Source organism: Carcharodon carcharias, chromosome 18, assembly GCF_017639515.1.
Source record: "Carcharodon carcharias isolate sCarCar2 chromosome 18, sCarCar2.pri, whole genome shotgun sequence".
Classification (NCBI taxonomy): domain Eukaryota; kingdom Metazoa; phylum Chordata; class Chondrichthyes; order Lamniformes; family Lamnidae; genus Carcharodon; species Carcharodon carcharias.
The window spans coordinates 82,218,045-82,240,386 of NC_054484.1; the positions used below are offsets into that span (position 1 = coordinate 82,218,045).

A 22,342-nucleotide genomic window follows, 5' to 3' on the forward strand; every position below is an offset into this window, starting at 1 on the left:
CGACCTTCCTTCCAAAATCTCTCCCTTCATATAAACCCTCCTACCCACATACAGTCCATCCCCTCAGTCTCTTCATCTCTCCTGGCCTCGCTATTCCTATCATAACTAATCACTGACCATTCAGCAATCTCTGATCGTTTCCTTGTATTACTTTCTACCCACATTCTCCTTCCCCTTTCCAAGATGACTCCTAATCTGTGTCTGACCCTGGAAAACCTTTCACCTAAATCACTTACCTTAGTATCTGAAACTCCCAACTGTTTATTCTTTGACCTTTGATACAATATGATATCACAGCTACTATTAATTTGCTAAATCGCCTCTCATCATCACCTTGTCTTCAGTAGAACTATTACTCTTCTCACCCTTGGTATTTCCTTGGTACACTCCTTATCTCCACTTCCACATTATACCCTCCACAAACTTAGAAATATAGAAATGTGGAATAAACCTATGACAGTGAAGGAGATCATTCAGCCCATCATGTAGAGTTATTCAATCCTGATCTCACCTTCCAGTTCTTGGTCCGTAACCCTGTAGGTTACAGCACTTCATGTACATATTGAAGTATTTTTTTAAGTGCAGTGAGGGTTTCTGCCTCAGTCACCCTTACAGGCAGTGAGTTCCATATATCCAGATTCTCTGGTTGAAAAGAAGCACTCCACATCTCCTCTCTAATCATTTTACTAATTGCTTTAAATCTGTGCCCCTGGTTATTGACCTCTCTGTTACAGAAATAGGTTTTTCCTATCCATTCTATCGAGGCCCGATTACAAAAAAAAAAATCTAAAAAGGCAAGTGAAGGTGACACCAATCACCATTGACAAATGGAACGTGCGCACTCTCATGGACGACAACCGACAGACCTGAGAGAAGAACAGCTCTTGTCGGTAGAGAACTGGCTGGGTACAACAACCAGATCACCGTGCTCAGCGAGACTTGTCTACCTGAGGGAAGGTCAGCTCAAGCAAATTGGTGCAGGTTACACACTTTCTGGAGTGGCCTTGGAAATGAAGAACTACATGAAGTTGGCATAGGCTTTGCTGTCATGAACCATCTCATTGGTAAGTTGACTTACATTCCCAATTATTACCTGATGGTGCTTATATTCCATCTGCATGGCAACAGGCATGCAATCTCATCAGTGTGTACATCCCTATCATGACCAATCCTGATGAAGTTAAGGAGAAATTCTATGATGACCTCCACTCCTAGATTGCTACTGTGTCAAAATCAGACATGCTCACACGTGCCCTGGATGATGGTGAGTCTTCTGACCCATTCCTAGTGACTAATGGAGTTAAACATGGATGTGTGCTAATGCCAACTCTATTCATCATGTTTTTCTTTGCCATGCTCCCTGATGCCTTCCATCGTGATCCTGGCATCGAAATCCGATATCGCATGGATTGGAAGTTGCTCAATCATAGACAACACTGGGCAGAGACCAGTGTCTCCATGGATACATTGTGATTTCTTGTTTGCTGCCAGTTCAGAGCAGGACATGCAGCGCAGCATGGATTTGTTCTCTAATGCCTGTGACAACTTTGATCTTACGCTCAGCATGAAGAAAACTGAAGTAATATACCAGCCTGCTCCAGGAAAAACCCCATTTCGAGCCCATGGTTTCAGTCCATGACCAGAACCTGTCAGTAATGGATGAGTTCACTTATCTCGACAGTACACTCTTTTGAGCTATCTACATTGATGACGAGACACTTGCAAGAATTGCCAAAATAAGTGTAGCCTTCGGCAAACTTCCAACATCAGTCTGGGAATGAAGGGGAGGAAGTCTGCCTACTAAGCTACGCATGTGAGACTTGGACTGTGTACCAGTGTCATGCCAAGAAGCTCCACCACTTTCACTTGAGCTGCGTTGAAGCTTCTGAAGATCAGATGACGGGACAAAATACCAGACACTGAGGCGCTTACCTGAGCTGGCATGCCAAGCACCCACACTGAGTTACACTGGTCATGTAGCCAGAATACCTGACACTCGCTTACCAAAGCAAATCTTCTGTGGAGAGTTTGAGTCTGGGGTGCGCTCTCATGGCTGTCGAAGGAGTCACTTCAAGGATCCTTTGAAGGCTTCACTTCAGGGTTTTGATATCAACTTCGAGTCCTGTGAGAAGCTCGCTCAGGATTGTTGCACCTGGTGCAACCAAATAAAAAATGGTGCGGCATCCTTCAATAACAAGTGCATATCAGAGGCAGAGAGAAAATGGAAAGAGAGGAAACCCCAAGCCAGAAACTTGTCCAGAACTCAATTGAGAGCGGTATCCTGTCCTATTTGCAGCAGAACCTTGCAGGTACAGATAGGCCTTAGCAATCACTACATACCCACTGGAACCCTACCAAACATCCCAGATTATGGAGATGGCCATCTTCACTTCGAAGGACGAACAAGACATCTAGGCCCCTCATGATTTTATCCACATCAGTTAAATATTCCCTCAGCCTCCTCTGTTCCAAAGAAAACAACCCAGCCAATCCAATCTTTTCTCATAGTTAAAACTTAAATACTTGAAGTCATCCAAAACTCTGCTGTCCTAACTCGCACCAAGTCCCAGTTACCTATTGCCCCTGGATCACTGATCTACATCAGTTCCCAGTCAAGCAATACCTTGCTTTCCTAACTCCTGGATTTTCACAGATTTGTGGAGACTCTGCAGACCTTTAACAATGGTGGACAGGACCCAATTGCATGATTCCCGCCCCCATTCCTGGCACCCCCAGTTTTCCCCAGCACGCGTGAAGGATGCAGGCAGTGAGCCTGCACCCTGCATTCCCGACCTGGGCGGCTCCATTGCGGGGGCGGTCATCTGCTAGCCCCCTGCAACTTTTGTGGAGTCAGGCCAGCTTCTGAAGGATTCGTGGTTTTTGGACTCTCAGAGGAGTGGTGAAACATTGTCAGGATTTGGGAGCCTTTTGAAACTTAATTTGCCAACTCATGAACCCCCAGCCCGAATGGCCCCGCTTACCCTTCATGCCAAATCATAGCACTTTCATGCCCATTCACACAGTATAAACTCTGTACAGAACCAATTAACCCTATAGTAACAATGGCGAGTATGGAAATACTCAAGCCATTCATAGCTTGCTTTAAAAAACTGCTGATTCAACAATCCTAGAAAAGTGTCCATCAACCAGACCTTTTAAAGTATTAGTAACAGAAACTATAAGCACTTGGCACCTCTTTAGCTTGTGTGAATAAACATTGAGCTAGTGACAAAATAGATCATAGAGAAAAAGCTTGTGAAGCTGTCAGTCAAGCAATGTTTTCCCTTGTGTGCACCTGTTTCAATAAAAAAAACCAAGCCTCATTATGCACCTGTTGTCTATTCCGCACACACGCCCTCCCCCAGAGTGAAAATCGAACCGTTTGAGGCACTTTTACCCAAGGAGGGTGCGCTGAGCCAGGAAATTTCCCATCTTGAGCTCACCGCCTCATTGGTGAAAATCTGACCCTAAATTTCTCATCCCTGTTTTCAAATTGCTCCATGGCCTCACCCATCCTTATCTCTGTAATCTCCTTCAGCCCTACAACGCCTTTAGATCGCTGTGCTCCACAAATTCTGGCCTCTTGGGTATCCCCAATTTTAATCACCTCATCATTGGTGGCCATGTCTTCAGCTGCTCGGTCCCTAAGAACTGGAAATCTGTACCTAAACCTCTCCACTTTACTTCATCCCTTTCCTCCTTTAAGATGCTCCTCAAAGCCCACCTCTTTAACTAACTTTTGGACATCTGCCCTAGTATCTCTTTGAGGCTTAGTATCATATTTTGTTTCATAACCCTTCTGTCAAGTATCTTGGGATGATTTGAGGATGAGAAGGCACAGCTGCGAATGTTGGTGCTCAAAACTGGCATCCATGAGACGATGTGGCCATCATCAGCAGCAGAATTGTATTCCACCACAACTGGTAACCTCGTGGCTCAGCATGTCCCCCTTCTCTACCATTACATCAAGCCAAGAGACCAGCCCCAGTTTAGTGAGGAGTGTAGAAGAGTATGACAGGCATTGTACCAGTTCCAACCTGCTGAAGCTGCATCACGCATGCATGCTAAACAGCAGAAGCAGCATATTATAGACAGAGCTAAGCAATCCCACAATCAACAGATTACATCAAAATATTGCAGTTCTACCATATCCAGTCATTAATGGTGGACAATTAAACAACTAACTAGAGGAGGAGGCTCCACAACTATCCCAATACTCAATGAGGGACAGCCCAGCAGATCAGTTGTCAGAATGTCAAATGCGTGGGTTGGAAGTTAATCTCAGGGTTGGAGATTGTTAATAATCTTGTTCAGCCTAAAATGGCAATGGGAGAGGGGTGGAGTCGGTGACTTGAGAACAAAATTTGTGGCATGAAGGAGAAATGAATAGAATCATAGAATGGTTACAGCAAAGAAGGAAGGTAGGAGGAGGCTCATGTGGAGCATAAATACTGGCATAGACCAGTTGAGTAAAATGACCTGTTTCTGTGCTGTAAATTCTATGTAATTCTGAAAGTGTGGCTGGGGCTGGCTTAAGGGCCCCACCACATGCTGACGTTCTTGGGGGACATGGCACTGCTGGTATAAGTTCAATAACTCTCCCTCATTGACATACTGTCCCCTCCATCCTGCTACACTTGACCCAGAAAATACCAACAGTGTGGAGATGAGTGGGGAGCTGGACACTTGGCTCTTGTTTTATTTTCTTCCTTCCTTAAGTTACATAGGACAAAACTCCAGAAGAAAATCCAGATCTTTGTGTCTTTGCAGCTTCATCTAATAAAGTTTGTTTTTTTAAAAAACAATAAAATGGGTGTTGTGTGAAAGTCAGAAGTTCTGTTCAATTATGCAGTACTGTACTGAGCGATGTGACAGATTACATGCTGATATTTCAGATCCCACCAGTGCAGAAGGAAGACCTGATGTGATAGTAGTTCATCCAGATTTCCGAATGATTGTCCTGGCGAACAGACCAGGGTTTCCCTTTTTGGGTAACGATTTCTTTGGTGCTCTAGGTAAGTTACGTGACTCCGTCTTTCATTTAGAGTTACTTTAGTATTTGTGTTCCACTGAAACAATCACATTGGACTTGCCATATTTTTGTTTCCCAAGGTATGAAGTCATTCAGATAGCAGTATCAGTTCTAGAAGCAGTAATTATTTTTGTTTCATTCATTTAATTTGTACCGCACTATCTGTGCTTTTTACTTGTTATTTGGTCTGATTTTCATGATATCTTAAAGCAGTCGGCCTTTACAAACACTGTCAGAGTGCAGAATGTAATATTGTTTTATTAGGTGACCTTCTCAAGTAATTATCCATTCCCTTTTAAAAGTTACTCCTGAATCTGTTTCTTCCACCTTTTCAGGCAGTGCATTCCAGATCATCATAACTTGCTGTGCAAAAGTACTTCTCCTCAGCACCCTGCTGATTCTATTGACAATTATCTTAAATCTCTCTTTTGTGGTTATTGACCCTCCCACCAGTGGGAACAGTTTCTCACTCTGCTCCATTAGCATAATTTTGAACCATTCTATTAAATCCCCTGTTCTCTGTTATAAATAGGTCAATCCCAACTTCTCTACCCTCTCCACATAACTGAATTCCCACATCATTGGCACCATTCTGGTAAATCTCCTCTACGTCCTCTCTAAAGAACTGACATTCTTTCTAAAAATTGGTGCCCAATACTCTAATACTGCAGCTAAAACATAACCCGTGTTTTATGAAGGCTTAATGTAATGTGCCTCTATTTATAAAGCTAAGGATCCCATATGTCCCAGAACAATTTCATCAACCAGTCTGCAACCTTTAAAGTTTTGTATATGTGAACCCCCAAGTCCTCCTGTTCCTGCATCAATTTTAACTGTTTCATTTAATCTATATATTGCCCCTCCTCATCCTTACTGACTTCACACTTCTCTATTTTATGTTTCATCTGCCCAATTTGTCAGTCCGTCTATGTCCTCTTGAAGTCTGATACTATCCTTACTGCTTTTGTGTCTGAGTTTCATGCAATATACAAAGTTTTAAATTATGTCCCCTATGCCCAAGCCAAGTCATTACTATATATCAGAAGAACAGTGGTTCTAATACTGATCCTTGGGAACACCACTCCTTACCCGCAAATTTTCACATCATTTTTGTTTTCAAGTGTACTCAATGCTCTCCATTACAATTTGCCAGTATCAAACTTAAAGATAAAGCATATAATTGTGCAAAGACGGGTGGCAGGTCAGAAGATTGCTCAGAATGTAAAGAACAGCAAAAAAATGACAAAAAGATTAATAAGGAGGGAAAAAGTAGAGTATGTGAGAAAGCTAGCTAGTGATATAATGATGGATAGTAAGAGTTTCTATAAATATTTAAATAAGAAAATAGTTAACAAAGTGAGCATTGGTCCTATAGAAAATGAGTCTGGGAATTAATAATGGAAAATAAGGAGATGGCAGATGAATTGAACAGCTATTTTGCATCTGTTTTCACTATAGAGGTTACAAGTAACATCCCAGACATAGCTGTAAATCAAAAAATGGAAGGGAGCAAGGAACTCTGGAAAATTGCAATCACCAGAGAAGTGGTATTGAGCAAATTGTTGGGGTTGTGGGCTGACAAATCCCCAAGTCCTGATGGACTTCATCCTAGCGTCTTGAAAGAAGTGGCTAGTGAGACAGTTGATGCGTTGTTTTTAATTTTCCAAAATTCCCTAAATTCAGGGAAGGTTCCATTAGATTGGAAAATAGCAAATATAACTCCTTTGTTCAAAAAGGGAGGGAGACACAAAGCAGGAAACTTATAGGCCAGTTAGCTCAACACCTGTCATAGGGAAAATGTTAGAAGCTATTATTAAAGACGTTGTGGCAGGGTACCTGGAAATGTTTAAGGCTATCAGGCAGAGTCACCATGGTTTAGTGAAGGGGAAATCATGTTTAACCAATTTATTGGAGCTCTTTGATGGAATCACATGGATAAAGGGGGACCAGTGGATATAATGCACATAGATTTCCAGAAGGCATTTGATAAGGTGCCATAACAAAGGTTATTGTAGAATACAAAAGCTCATGATGTAGGGGATGATATGTTGGCTTGGATAGAAGATTGGCTAGCTAACAGGAAACAGAGGGCAGCCATGAATGGGTCTTTATCTGATTGGCAGGATGTAATTAATGGTGTGCCACAGGGATGGGTGCTGAGGCCTCAACATTTTACAATTTACATAAATGACTTGGATGATGGGGCAGATGGTATGGTTGCTAAATTTGCTAATGACACAAAGATAGGTAGGAGAATAAGTTGTAAGGAAGCTGCAAAATGACATAGGTTAAGTGAGTGGGCAAAGATCTGGCAAATGGAATATAATGTGGGCAAGTGTGAAATTGTCCATTTTGGCAGGAAGAATAAAACAGAAACTTATTATCTAAATGGAGAGAGATTGCAGAGCTCCGAGATTCAGAGGGATCTTGGTATCCTAGTGCATGAATCACAAAAAGCTAGTATGCAGGTAGAGCAAGTAATTAGGAAAAGCTAATAGAATGTTATTCTTTATTGTGAGGTGAATTGAATACAAAAATAGGGAGGTTATGCTTCAGTTGTACAGGGCACTGGTGAAACCACATCTGTTATACCGTGTACGGTATTGGTCACCTTATTTAAAGAAGGATGTAAATGCGTTCGAAGCAGGTCAGAGAAAGTTTACTAGACTAATGTCAGGAATGGGCAATCAGGATTGTCTTATTGTATTGTGTACTGTACTGGGTCTCCTTATTTAAGGAAAGATGTTAATGCATTAGAAGTAATTCAGAAAAAGGTTTACAAGGCTAAAACCAGAAATGGGCGAATTGTCTTATGAGGAGGAAAGGTTGGACAGGTTGGGCTTATATTCACTGGAATTTAGAAGAGTAAGAGGTGACTTTATTGATTCAAGATCCTGAGGAGGGGTCTTGACAGAGTGGATGTGGAGAGAGTGTTTTGTGGGAGAATCTAGCACTGGGGGGTCACAGTTTAAAAATAAGGGGCCACTCATTTAAGATAGAGATGAGAATTTTTTTCTCTGAGGACTGAGAGTCTTTGGAACTCTCTGCCTCAAAAGGCAGTGCAAGCAGGGTCTTTGAATATTTTAAGACTGAGCTATATAGATTCTTGATTAACAAGGAGATGAAAGGTTATCAGGAGTGGGCGGGAGGCTACAATCAGATCAGCCATGATCTTTTTGAACGGTGGAGCAGGCTTGAAGGGCCAAGTGGCCTACTCCTGCTCCTATGTTTGTATGACATCAAAAGCTCTAACTTGGAATGAATTTGACATCAAATTTGATAGTGTGCTCAAAGCTATCCAGTGCACTCAAAGCTATCCAGTAATATCCATTGAAAGATGCAAGGGAATTAATTACTTAAATATCTGAAATTATTCAGTTTTTCATTTTGCCCAAAAAAAATCATTCCGCTTTGCATAGCACACACTTGAGAGCATCGCATGATCCCCAGCAGTTCTTACTTCATTTTAATCTCAGGGTCTAAACTGTACCCCCCCCATCCCCCCCTCAACCCCCACCCCCACTCCCCACAGTCTCAGATATCAGGATCTAAAATCATCTCCCGTCTCTTTCACTCCAGCACTGACTGTCTTCCTCCAGCCTCCAAACTGTCCCCTTTGTCCCACCATGTCCAAACACCCCCTCCACCCCTCGCATCAGCCTCTGGGCCTTGGGACTCGCTGGCCTCTCCACTGACCTCTCTGGATACCTCCCACCCCCGACCCCAGAGGTGGAGGGCGAAAGGGGGAAGAGGTGGGGAGAAGGGAAAGGGGAAAGATGGGAGGGGCATGGAAAGAGTTGGGGGGAAAGAGGGGGAGGGGGAAGGGAAAGGAGGAGGGGGAAAGGAGGGAGGGGAATAAGGGGACATTGGGGAGAGAAATAAGAGGTGTGGTGAGAGGGAGCGGTAGTGAGTGGGCGGTTGGGTGGGAGTGTGGTGTGGGTTTGAGGGTTAACCTTACACACTGCATATATAATCAGCTAGGACTTGGGAAAATTTTGGTTGTATAGTCACATTTTGCGATTACTGCCGGACATCAATTGATGACAATGTTGTCAATTGATAGCTACCATTTGACATTGCTAGTATGGTTCTGAGTGAAAATGAAATAGAATGATAGCCAGATGATTGCTTCTGAGTGCAAGTGGTATCAAATGATGACAAAATGATTGCTTTTGAGAACAATTGATGTCAAATGATGGCAAAACGTTGGCAATTGAGTGCAGTTGACATCAAATGAACGCTGTTGAAAACAAATTACGTCAAATGATATGAAAAATTTTTGGTATCTAATAAACAACCATTCACTACTACTCGCTGCTTTCTGTCTGTTGGCCAATTTTGTATCCACACTACTACGATTGCCTCTCAACCCAGGGGTTTCAATTTAGCTAATAAGTCTATCATGTAGTATGTAATATACACAATGTCAACCACATAGCCTTTAACAAATTTGTATTTGTTGTCATTTATTAATCCATGTTTTTACAAGTGGCAATCTGTTTATTCCAGACTATGGCCATATGAAGTTCCCCACCATTGCCATTAGGTTTACAGGCCTAGACTTGCCAGGTTTATTCCTCCCCCATTTTTGAACATTTGCAACTCCTCTGTCACCACTCCAATGTCCAAGGACGATTGAAATATTATGGCGCAAGCCTCTGCTATTTTCACACTGCCCATAGTAACCTCAGAAGCATCACATACGGCCATGGTGATTAGAAAAAGTAGTGAGTGATGCTAAAAGGGAATACAAGAAAAAACCTGAGGGATATAAAAGATAACATGCAATTTTTACAAGTATCCTAAGAGAAAAAGAGTGGCTAAGGGTTAATGTGGATCCTTTGAAGACAGGTGCAGGTGATATTGTCATTGAAAATAAGGTTTGCTAAATAAATAAAAATTTGGAGAGCCATCACAGGTGTGGCAAGCTAAATACATTGGTTCCTGGGATGAGAGGGTGAGCAGGAATTGAGTGGACCAACATTCTTGAGTTTAGAAGAACGAGAGGTGATCTCATTGAAACACAAGATTCTGAGAGGGTTTGGCAGGGTAGGTGATGAGAGGTGGTTTCCTCTGGTTGGAGAATCTAACGTGAAGGGACATAGTGTCAGTATAAGGGGTCGGCCATTTAGGAGATGAGAAGAAATTTCTTCACTGAATGTTGCGAATCCTTGGAATTCTGTACCCCAGAGGACTGAGTGCTCAGTTGTGGGGTATATTCAAGGCTGAAATCAATAGTTTTGCACTCTGAGGGATGTGAGGATCAGATGGGAAAGTGGTGTTAAGGCTGAAGATCAGCCCTGATCTTATTGAGTGATGGAGTAGGCTCCTAGGGCTGTATAGCCTGCTCCTCCAATTTCTTGTGTTACTCTGATGAATGCCCTCCTTTGATGTAACCTTGAGCTCCTGATAGCAGCCCATTAGCTCCTGCTGATAAGTTGCATATCTGATCATTAGATAAGGACCCAAATCAGCTCATCTGTGATGCCCTCTAATAGAATAGTAGAAAAGATTACCAACAATCTAGGTCACCAAAATAGGAATAGCCACTGTTTGAGGTTGTGCCAGGTACCAGCCAAGAATTCAGTCAATTCTTTCAGGAGATGGAGAAAAAGAAGGAAAGCAATAAAAAATGGTAGAGGACAATATAATGTTTGCCTGTACTTTGTATTGGTCTTCACAGTAGAGGAAAATAATGAAGTAGCAGAGTTATGAGGAAAACTAATAATCTATAAAGGTTAGAAACATATTTATTTGACATAAAAATAAAAATGATAATGAAGAAATAATGAGATTGTAGATTGACAAATATCTAGAATCTGATGGTTTCCACCCCAGGGTTTCAAAAGAAATAGAAGAAGAATTTGCAGATGCTTTATTGATGATATTCTAAAACTGTCCTGCTTCAGGATTTATACATACATACATGCATGCATACGAGCATACGAGTTAGGAGCAGGAGTAGGCCATTCGGCCCCTCGAGCTAGCACCACTATTTGACAATATCATAGCTGATCAGACTGTGGCCTCTACTTTCCTATCCACCCCCTATACCTTTTGACTCCCTTGTCAGTCAAGAATCTAACTCATCCTCATCTAACTCATCCACAGACTAACGGTCCTCTGAGAGAAAAAAATTCTCCTCATCTCCGTCTTAAATGGGAGACCCCTTATTTTTAAACTGTGTCCCCTGGTTCTAGTCTCACCCACAAGGGGAAACATCCTTTCAACATCCATCCTGTCAATTCCCCTCAGGATCTTAGATGTTTCAATAAGACCACCTCTCATTCTTATAAACTCAATGGATACAGGCCCAATCTTTCCTCATAACACAATGCCTTCATCCCAGTAATCAATCGAGTGAACTTTCTCTGAACTGCTTCTCATGCTGTTATATCCTTTCTTACATAACAGGATCAAAACTGTTCATGGCACTCCAGATGTGGACTCACCAACACCCTGTATAAATGTACTAAGACTTCCCTACTTTTATATGATATCCCCCTCATAATAAAGGCCAAAGTTCCATTTACCTTCCTAATCAACGGCTGCACCTGCATACTCACTTTTTGTGATTCATATACCAGGGCACCCAGATTCCTCTGCACCGTAGAGTTGTGCAGTCTCTTTCCATTTAAGTAGGATGTTGCTTTCCTGTTCTTCCTGCCAAAGTGGACAATTTCACATTTTCCCACCTTAAACCATACCTGTCAAATTTTTGCCCTTCTGGTTTGGAAAATCACCCATGTTGTTCCATTATTTAAGAAGAGTGGGAGAAATAAACCATTATTGACATTATAGACCTATTAGTCTTCCTGTGAGGAAGTTAGTGGAATCTGTCTTTAGGGACAATTACTGAGCACTTGAGCAAACATCAGCTTATCAGAGAGAGAGAGAGAGAGCCTGCACAGATTTGTAAAGGGTAAGTCATATCTAACAAATCTAGTTGAATATTTTGAAGAGGTAATGAACACAGTACGTAAGGAAGTGTCAATAGGTGTTATTTATATAGATGTCCAAAAGGCATTCAATACTGTTCCACACAAGAGACTGTTGGCAAACCTGAAAGCACATGGTATTGGAGGAGACCTTTGGAGTGGTCAGGGACTTGATTAGTGTTAGGAACTAGAGAGTTTAACTAAGTTATCTTTGTATTTGTAGGTGTTAGGAATGAGCTAGAGCTTTAAGTTGAAGTTTTAGCTTTAATTTTCATTTATATTTTTCTATCTGTGGGTTAAAAAAGTGAAACCTGAGATTTAATTTCATCTTTGACTGGAGACAGCAGATCTAAGGCTTTTTTTGTGTGCCTAAATTTTAATGAGAGTTTATGACTTTTGAAGGGACGGTAAAACAAACACAAGGTAAATGAAAACTGTGCTGATGCCTAGTCACAGGAGTCCAGAGATAGGGACCCACACAGAGGAAACCAGAAAAGCAATTTTAGTTCAGGATTCCAGAGAGGCTGGTCACAGGAGAGGGAAGTACAGGAACAGGTTCCAAAAATTAAAGAAGAAAGTCCCCAAAACCATGGAACAGGAAAGGTTGCAAGAGGACTTAATTGTCAAAGGATAAGGACAGGAACCTGGAAAAAGGTCCTGTTAAGTGCAGTTAAGAGTGAGGAGCAGAAAGAGGCACCAAGCTTTTTTTAATTATTCAAGGAATATGGGCTTCGCTGGCTAGGCCAGCATTTATTGCCCATCCCTAATTGCCCTTGGGAAGGCGGTGGTGAGCTGCCATCTTGAACCACTGCAGTTCATGTCGTGTAGGCACACCCACAGTGCTGTTAGGAAGAGAGCTCCAGGATTTTGACCCAGTAGCAGTGAATGAACGGCGAAATATTTCCAAGTCAGGATGGTGAGTGACTTGGAAGGGAACTTCCAGGTGGTGGTGTTCCCATCTATCTTCTGCCCTTGTCCTTCTAGATGGCAGTGATTGTGGGTTTGGAAGGTGGTGTCTAAGGAGCCATGGTGAATTCCTGCAGTGCATCCTGTAGATGGTACACACTGCTGCTACTGTGTGTCGGTGGTGGAGGGACTGAATGTTTGTGGATATGGTGCCAATCAAGTGGGCTGCTTTGTCCTAGACAGTGTCAAGCTTCTTGAGTGTTGTGGGAGCTGCACTCATCCAGGCAAGTGGGGAGTATTCCATCACACTCCTGGCTTGTACCTTGTAGATGATGGACAGGCTTTGAGGAGTCAAGAGGTGAGCTACTCATCACAGGATTCCTAGCCTCTGACCTGCTCTTGTACCCAGTCCAGTTCAGTTTCCATTACAGGCGGAAACAGGAGAATTTATAGTGGAGAACAGGGAAATGGCAAAGGAACTAAACAATTACTTCACATCTGCTTTCACAGATGAAGATGCAGAAAATCTCCCAGAAATACTAGGTGATCAGGGAACTTGTGAAACTAAGGAACTGAAAGGAATTTATATTAATAAAGAGTTAGTATTTGAAAAGTTAACTGGACTGAAGGTTGATAAATCCCCTGGACCAGATGAGCTGCATCCCAGAGTGTTGAAGGAGGTGGCTATAGAGGTAGTGGATGCACTGGTGGTTATCTTTCAAAATTCTATAGATTCTGGAAAGGTTCCTACAGACTGGAAAGTAGCAAATGTAACCCCATGATTTAAGAAGGGACAGAGAGAGAGAATGGAGAACTACAGACCTGTTAGTTTGACATCAATTGTCATCAGGGAAAATGTTAGAATTTATTATAAAGGATGTGATAACTGGACACTTAGAAAGCAATGGTTAAAAATAGGCAGAGTCAACATGGATTTTTGAAAGGGAAATCCTGTTTGATGAACTTGTTGGAGTTTTTTAAGGATGTTACTTGTAGCATAGATAAAGCAGAACCAGTAGATGCTGTGTATTTGGATTTTCAGAAGGCTTTCGATAAGGTCCCATACAGGTGGTTAGTAGACAAAATTAGAATACTTGGGATTGGGGGTAATATACTGCTATGGATTGAGAATTGGTTAACAGACAGAAAACAGAGAGTAGAATAAACGGGTCATTCAGAGGATGGCAGGCTGTTACTAGTAGGATACTGCAAGGATCAGTGCTAGAATCACAGCCGTTCACAACCTATATCAGTGATTTGGATGTGGGGGCCTATTGTTGTAATTTCAAATTTGCTGATGATACAAAACTAGGTGGGAATGTAAATTGTGAGGAGGATGCAAGGAAGCTTCAAGTGGAATTAGATAGACTAAGTAAATGGGCAAGAACATGGCAGATGGAATATAAGTGTGAAGTTATCCACTTTGATAGAAAAAAACAGGGAGACAGATTATCTCTTAAATGGTGAGAAGTTGACAAGTGTTGGTGTCCAAAGAGACCCGGTGTCCTTGTTCATGAGTCACTAAAAGCTAGCATGCAGATGCAACAATTAGGAAGGCAAATGGTATGTTTGCCTCTATTGCAAGGAGACTTGAGTACAGGAGACAGGAGTAAAAATATCTTGCTGCAATTGTATAGTGCCTTGGTGAGACCGCAACTGGAGTATTGTTTTGGCCCACTTAGCTAAAGAATGATATACTTGCCATAGACGGAGTGCAACAGAAGTTCACCAGACTAATCCCTGGGATGGTGGGATTGTCTTATGAGGAGAGAGTGAGGAAATTGGGTCTGTATTCTCTAGAGTTTCAAAGAATGAGAGATGATCACATTGAAACAAAATTCTTACAAGGCATGACAGGGTAGATGTAGATAGGATGTTTCCCCTGGCTGGTGAGACTGGAACCAGGGGACACGGTCTCAGAATAAGGGATGGGCCATTTAGGACTGAGATGAGGAGGAATTTCTTCACTCAGAGGGTGGTGAATCTGGAATTCTCTATCCCAGAGGGCTGTGGAAACTCGATCATTGTTCAAGACAGAAATCAATAGATCTGTGGAGACTAATGACATCAAGGGATATGGAGATAGTGCAGGAAAGTTATGTTGAGGTTGATGATCAGCCATGATCTAATTGAATGGCAGAGCAGGCTCAACTGGCCGAATGGCCTACTCCTGTTCCTATGTTCTTAATTAATGGAGTGCTGCAAGGATCAATGCTTTGACGTCGGCTACTTTCAATCTACATCAATGGCTTAGGAAGGTAGTATAATATATTCAAATTTGCTGCCGTGTAAGGTGTAAGGATGCAAAGATGTTGCAAAGAGATGTAGAAGGTTAGGTGATTGGGAAACATGTGGCAGAATGAATTTAATGTGGAAAAAATGAGAAAATGTGCAACTTTGGTTGGAAGAATAGAAAAACAAAATATGTGTTCAAGACTACGTTCTGTTAAGGTTCCATCACCCTCACAAGTATTCAGATTGAGTGCCATGCTCCCAGAGCATTTCAACTCTGCCTGCCTGTCGTTATATACTGTTCCATAAACAAACTTAACTGGTTGTTGAAGACCAGCTGTCAACCAGCATTATTTAAAACTAGAAGATTACAATGAAATACCATTTTTTTTCTACCCATTTTGGTTGACTTGCTGAATTCTTCTGTTTAAGTATTGAGTGCTATTGACATTGAAAAACGTTTGATGACAGTTACTAGGTGTCAGTGCAAGGGAACTGATTTAATAACAGTAAAGCCCGGTTGTAAACTTAGGATGCTTCACTGGTTGTTTTTGTACATACCTAATATGGTCAGGCTGAGTAACATCACCTTAGCTACCCATACTAAACAAGTCCCCATTCACCAATGTTTAAACAAAAATATCAAATATGGGGTGATAAAAACAAAAAGCATATTGACTAACGAACTTTTTTATCAAGCCTCACATTTTCAGATACTGCACCTCCCCACCCCTCAATTTCACGAGTCTCCACTGGTGATGCAGAACCTCACTTGGGGTAAGAAATAAAAGCTTGCATTTATGTAGAGCTTTTCACAACCCCCTGGACATCTCAAAGTGCTTAAAAGCAAATTAAGCACTTTTGAAGTATAGCCATTGTTGTAATATTGGAAGCACAGCACAGCAGACTGCCCCAGCAGCAGCATGACAATGACCAGATAATCTGGTTTGTGATGTTTATTGAAGGATAAATTGACTGGTCAGTACACCAGGGATAACTCCCCTGCTCTTCTTCGAAATAGTGCCATGGGATATTTTACATCCACTTGAGCAGGCAGATGGTGGCTTGGTTTAACGTTTCATCCGAAAGATGAAACTCCTGCAGCTCTCCCTCAGTGCTGCACTGGAGTGTCAGCCTTGATTTTTGTATTCAAGCATTGGAGTGGGACTTGAACTCAGAGGTGAGAGTGCAACCAACTGAGCCATAACTGATACTCATGTGGGTTTATATGCCCACTTTGCAGGGATTGAATTTTTTGCAAGTGGAGAAATATTCTAGCATTTTGGAGGCTGTGTTGACTGCCAAATTTAAGGCAAATTGTCTTTCACCGGATCTAGCAATTTTCTCACTAGCTGCTGACTAGCCGCAATGCTTTTTACTTGAAAAATACAGTGCCATATATATGCCTGTAGAGATAAAAGTGCAGTATAGTTTTTAAATATCAATTGGATCTTTATTACTGCTTTTTATATTGTTGTATCTGAATTTTATTAGTTAATTTTTTTTTGCTGTTGGGCTTGATTTTTTCCTGGGGTTACAAGTTTTTATTTCAAAGTAAAACACTGTCATCTTTACCCCAAGCAGCTTTTTGCGGAGCATGATGTGCCTCGTACTGCAAAAGCTCTGTAAGCCACACTGGCCTGCCCTTCAGTTTACTTACCTGACGGCTTCCATGTGTTCTGGTACTTGTTCCATACAGGGAACCTCAGGGTAAACCCATCTTTACTAATGCTAACAGATGATGATGCCACACCCTAGTGCTATCCTCAAGACAAGTACAAACAATATTTGCACTGCATTGTTCCAAAGATGTTTCATTTATTAGTTATAAAGGGTCACATGATATTTGCATTATGGGGATTTGAGGTTATAAAATGTTAACTGTCGCTACAATGGGTGTTCTTGTCTCCAGCCCCTTGAGTATTTTGGGAGAAACAGACTGTGATATACAATAATAGCCATGTTATAAGATTAATGACTATATGAAATAGTATGTGAGCATTATGAGGGTCATTTTGTAAGGTCACCATTCCAGTGGGGAGCATTAGTCAAAGGTAGATAATATATTGGAGTAGTTCAGTGACCCACAGTCCCAACTAGTGATACTTCACGCTGGGAGTAGAACCCTGTAAAATTATCCCTCAGAAGAGTAGTTTGTATTAGCAGTTCATACCTTTCAAACAATGTGACGTATTAAGTTGTTTATTCCTTTTTCAACAGGTGATATTTTTAGCTGCAATGCAGTTGATAATCCCAAACCCCGATCTGAACTTGCTATGCTTCGACAGTATGGTCCTGATGTCCCAGAGCCAGTTCTTCAAAAGCTTGTTTCTGCCTTTGGTGAATTGAGAAATATGGCTGATCAAGGAATAATAACCTATCCTTATTCAACAAGGGAGGTTGTTAATATTGTAAAACATCTACAGGTACGTGAGCTCAGGTAGACACCCATTTATCATATATATACAACCCCGGAGGCCTTCAGAAATGGGTGTGAGCTATAATCATTGTCTTAGAATACCAATGCTCTCAAACTAGAAGGAATGTCACTGAGAAAAAAGCCATTGATCCCATGAAACCCCATCCTTCAAATACCTTAACTATCTTGAATGCAAAAACCTCATGTTACGTTCCCAGCTGAGGTCACTCCTGGACAAGCCTGATCCCAGAGTGGATCCCAGCTTGATAGGTCCTAACTTTTAATTTGTTTGTTTGGGTACGTGGCGAGTGGCTACTGAACTTTTAACAAAAACATAAAACATTTATTAAACAAGAAAAGTTGAACTATATTACAATACTCCCTCATCCACAACTATACCTTTACAGATATATTCAGATTTGTAACGTTAAACACAAGTTACAAAAGCTATCTTATACTTTAATGTTCATAGTAAATACACAGTCCATGTAAACCATTAGGCGCCCTGTGGTCAGACACACTACACTCTGAAACCAAGAGACGGATGCCACCATAACCAGATGCTATGGATCTCTCCTCAACTCTTCCCCTCCCTCCGCCTCCCCCAACCCCAGACGCTTGCCACACAATGAGCCAACCAGCCTCACTGAACCCCATCTTTCACACGAGGGTTTCCAATCTCCACTCTCCAAGAACTCACTTTGGAATCTTCTCCCAAACCAATGCTTTCTCTCAATGCCTTCCGGAAAGGTTCACTTCAAGGGTTTCGAACCCTCTTTCTGATGTTCCTCTTCCCTGGGTCACCACATGCATTCAAGCTGTCTTCCACACACTCTCTCTTACCGACTTAGTCGACAACAGTACCACTGCTTCACATGCCCGTAGCAAAGAGTTACAGACCTTCAGCCATCTCTTTGGACCTTATTGCCTCTTGCAAACTGTTCTCACTTTAAATCTGATTTCTGCAGCTTTTGTCTCTTTAAATCTGAAGCTTGGAGCCTTTCTCACTGCCCCTCACTTTTAACTTCACTTAACAGGACCTTTTTCAGGCTTCTATCCATCTTTGACTAGAAGGTCTTTTTGGGACTTTCTTCTGTTCCACTCCCCTGGATTTTGGGGTATTTTATTTAGCTTGGGACTTGCTATCTGTCCTTTTTGCTCCAGTCTCTCTCTGGCAGCTACTTTCAACCAACTTTAGCTTGAAGCTGGCTATCTGTCCATTCTAGGTGGCTTCTGTTTGACAGGTATCTTCCAAACCAGCTGAACTCCAACAGCTTTCAAAACAAACTGCTGTTTTCCTTATTCTGTGTGTCTGTGGGAGGGACCTGCCTCTGTGGAGCTCTGTTGCTAGGCAACATTACTGTTTTTTTTCTACTCTTGTCTGCTTAACTTAGTTTACAGTCATAAAACTCTCATTAGAAAAGCAAGCACCTTTTAAAGTGAAACTAAAACTCAATTTGACCTTAACACACAAATACACATCAAACTTAAACTTTAAAGCTAAAACTCAATCCTAACACCCATAAAATACAAATACAACTTACTTAAACTGTCTCTGTTTTCTAACACTAGGCTGACACTCCTGTACATTACTGAGGGAGAGCTGCACCATCAAAGGTGCCGTTTTTCGGGTGAAACTTTAAACCGAGGCCCCATCTGCCCTCTCAGTTGGATACAAAAGATCCCATGACTTTGTTTTGAAGAAGTGCAGGGGAGTTATCCACGGTGTATTGGCCAATATTTATCCGTCAATTAACCTCACGTGGGACTATCTGGTCATTAACACACTGCTGTGGGAGTTTGCTGCGCACAAATTGGCTGCTGTGTTTCTTACATTACAACAGTGATGATGATTCAAAAGTTCTTCATTGGCAGTAAAGTACTTTGAGACATGTGATTGTGAAAGGCACTATATAAATGCAAGCCTTCCTTTCCCCTCCCGTCCTGCCCTCCTTTCCTCCCTCTCTTCACGCCCTCCCTTGTTCCCGCCCTCCCTTATTCCCACCCTCCCTTATTCCCGCCCTCTCTTTTCTTCCTTCCTCCCTTCTTCCCTCCCATCCTCCATTCCTCCTTCCCTCTCTTCTCTCCTTCCTTCCCTCTTTCTGCCTTTCTTTTCCTCCTTTTATCCATCCTTCCTCCCTCCCTCATTTCCTCCCTCCCTCCCTCTTTTCTTCCTTTCTCATCTCAGCACTCACCTGTATTTATTTTTCTAACAGCCTGCCAGATTGTTCAGCATTATTTTTATTATTGATTTCCCAATTTTCCTTCTGCCTGCTGCCCCCACTCCCCAACCTTCCCCACCACTGTACAGCTAAGCCAGCAGTGGTGTTGTGGACTTGGATCTGGCTGCATTCCCCAGAGGAACCATCACTTTCACGAGTATTCAGTACATAATATCAGTTAGAGAGTGAGATGCACTTATGGGACTCCTTCACTACCTGACGGTCATCCATTCCCTCTCAGCCAGCACACCATTAAGCTGCAGGGTGACCACCTCCAGAAACGTGCTGACCACTTGCTTAAACATGCCTTTGATGTCTGGGTCACTTAATTAAATTAGGAATAATACAGTCAAGTACTGACTCTGTAGGGATTGCCTTAACACCTCTTCCCAGTCCAATGTGAAGAAGCTGTTTTTTTCTCTATCTTCTGCACCTGGCCACCAATGCATGCTTCATCTTCCATGATCTAACTATATATCCAAGTTCAGATAATTTGTAGAGGCCCTATTGTCCCAGGAAGCAGATGACATGAAGTTAGGAGGGACTGTGAGCAATGCAGGGACCAGGAAGTTGCAAAAGATCATGGACAGATGAAGTAAGTGGATAAAACTATGGCAAACGGAGCACAATGAAGTCATGTGAGATCATCCACTTCAGGCCGGAGATAGATTATTAAGTCTATTTTCTAAATGGCAAGAATCTGGGAACTGTAGAGGATCAGAAAGATTTGGAAACCCAAAATCCAAAATCATTAAAAATTGATTGGGAGGTACAAAAGGTGATCAAAAAGATGATTGGAATTTTAGCTTTGACCTCAAGGAGACTAGCTTACAAGGTTGAGGAAGTTATGGGACATCAGTGATGCTGATGACTGCATTCTGCTGGCCGAAGACAAGCAGGACGATCCATGATGGCTGAAGAGCTGAGAAGGTCAAGCTTGAAATGAGCATCTGGGCTGAGCATCTACAATAACGAGACATACTCAACGGCAATTCATGGTGAGTCTAATGAGTCAGCCTGCAACCATTGCGAATGTGGATCAATTTCAATTTCTGGTATTGAAGGTCACCATAAAAGAGGATAGCAGCTCTGAAATCAAAATAAGACGAGCAATTACCTACTCTACAACTGATCAGCTGCATGAAATATGGAGGACATCCAACATCAACCTGCACTTGGAAAAAGCAACTAGCACAATCCCTGGTATGGAGCATTGTGCAGTATGGGTGCAAGAGCTGGATCCTCAATAACACTGATGAGAAGAGGATTACAGCTTTTGAAGTATGACTTTGGCAAAGGGCCCTTAATAATTAGCTGGACAGAGCAAAGAACCAATGAATTTGTCTGCAGGAACACCTCTTAGGCTTTCAGCTGAAATGAAGAAGTGAAAATTGAGAAAGTCTGACCACGGGAAAAGATGGGGCATCTGGTTTGGCGAAAGTAGAAGATGAAACATCAGGAAAGAACATGCAGGTTGGAGAAAGACTGGATAGGTGGATAACATCAGAAGCTGAAAGCACAGTGAGCAGAGAGAGGTGCCTATGGCCCCTCATAGACTATGGCTAATTATGGGTGGATGGATGCTTTAGTTGTACAGAGTCTTATTTAGACCCCACCTGGAGTACTGTATTCAGTTTCGAGCCGGGACATCAAGTAAGATATATTGCATTGGAAGAGGTGCAGCGCAGATTCATCAGACTGATACTGGGGCTTAGGTTGTTAAATTATGAGGGCAGGTTGCATAAGCTTGGCTTGTATTCCTTTGAATTGATAATAAAGAATGGTCTGATCAAGGTGTTTAAAATTTAAAAGAATTTTTTGATAGGGTAGATAGAGGGAAACTATATCTTCATGTGCGAGGGTCCAAAACAAGGAAGCAAAACCTTAACATTGGCCAATTAGGCGAGAAATCAGGAAGCATTTTTTGTCCACACTTGAGGGTACATGAAATTTGGAACTCTGTCTCTAAAAAGGCTGTGGATGCTGGGTTAATTGGAACCATTCCTTCACTATTGTTGGGTCAAAATCCTGGAACTCCCTCCCTAACAACACCGTGGGTGTACCTACACCACACGGACTGCAACAATTCAAGAAGGCGGCTCACTAGCAACTTCTCGAGTAATTTGGGATAGGCAATAAATGGTGGCCTAGCCAGCAGCACTCACATTCCATGAATGAATAAAAAATGCGCAATTTAGTATAGAAGAACATCATGAGGCATTTCATAGTGGCATAAGTTAAAAGATGGTTTGGTCAAGGTTGTAGGTTTTAAGGAATCTCTCCTGCCATCTAATGTTCTACCTGGGTACCAATTATGGCTTAGTGGCAGCTTTCTCATACCTAATCAAAAAAACAATGGGTTGAAGCTCTGGAGATTGGAGAACATAGTGGAGGCTGACATTTTAGCGCAGTGATGAGAGAGTGTTGGAGGTGCAGTTTTTTGGATGAGATGCTTAGCCATCGCAGGTGGCTTCAAAGATCCCTTGGCACTATTTCTTGATGTCCTACCCTACATTGATTTCTTTAAAAAAATAAATAAATTTTGTTAGGAGTAGGAGTAATTTGTAATGTTTCTGCAAAGGCTTTGAGATGC

The 22,342-nt window shown here is 42.0% G+C and overlaps 1 protein-coding gene across 3 annotated transcripts in view; it reads left to right on the plus strand.

Moving 5' to 3' along the window:
• Positions 1-22,342, plus strand: part of vwa8 (von Willebrand factor A domain containing 8) — a 474,906-nt gene that overhangs the window by 273,717 nt on the left and 178,847 nt on the right. For all 3 annotated transcript variants that reach the window (XM_041211497.1, XM_041211500.1, XM_041211499.1), the window contains 2 exons: positions 4,896-5,015; positions 17,329-17,534. In XM_041211497.1, the coding sequence (XP_041067431.1) occupies positions 4,896-5,015; positions 17,329-17,534 (326 nt within the window). The remainder of the gene's footprint in view (positions 1-4,895; positions 5,016-17,328; positions 17,535-22,342) is intronic.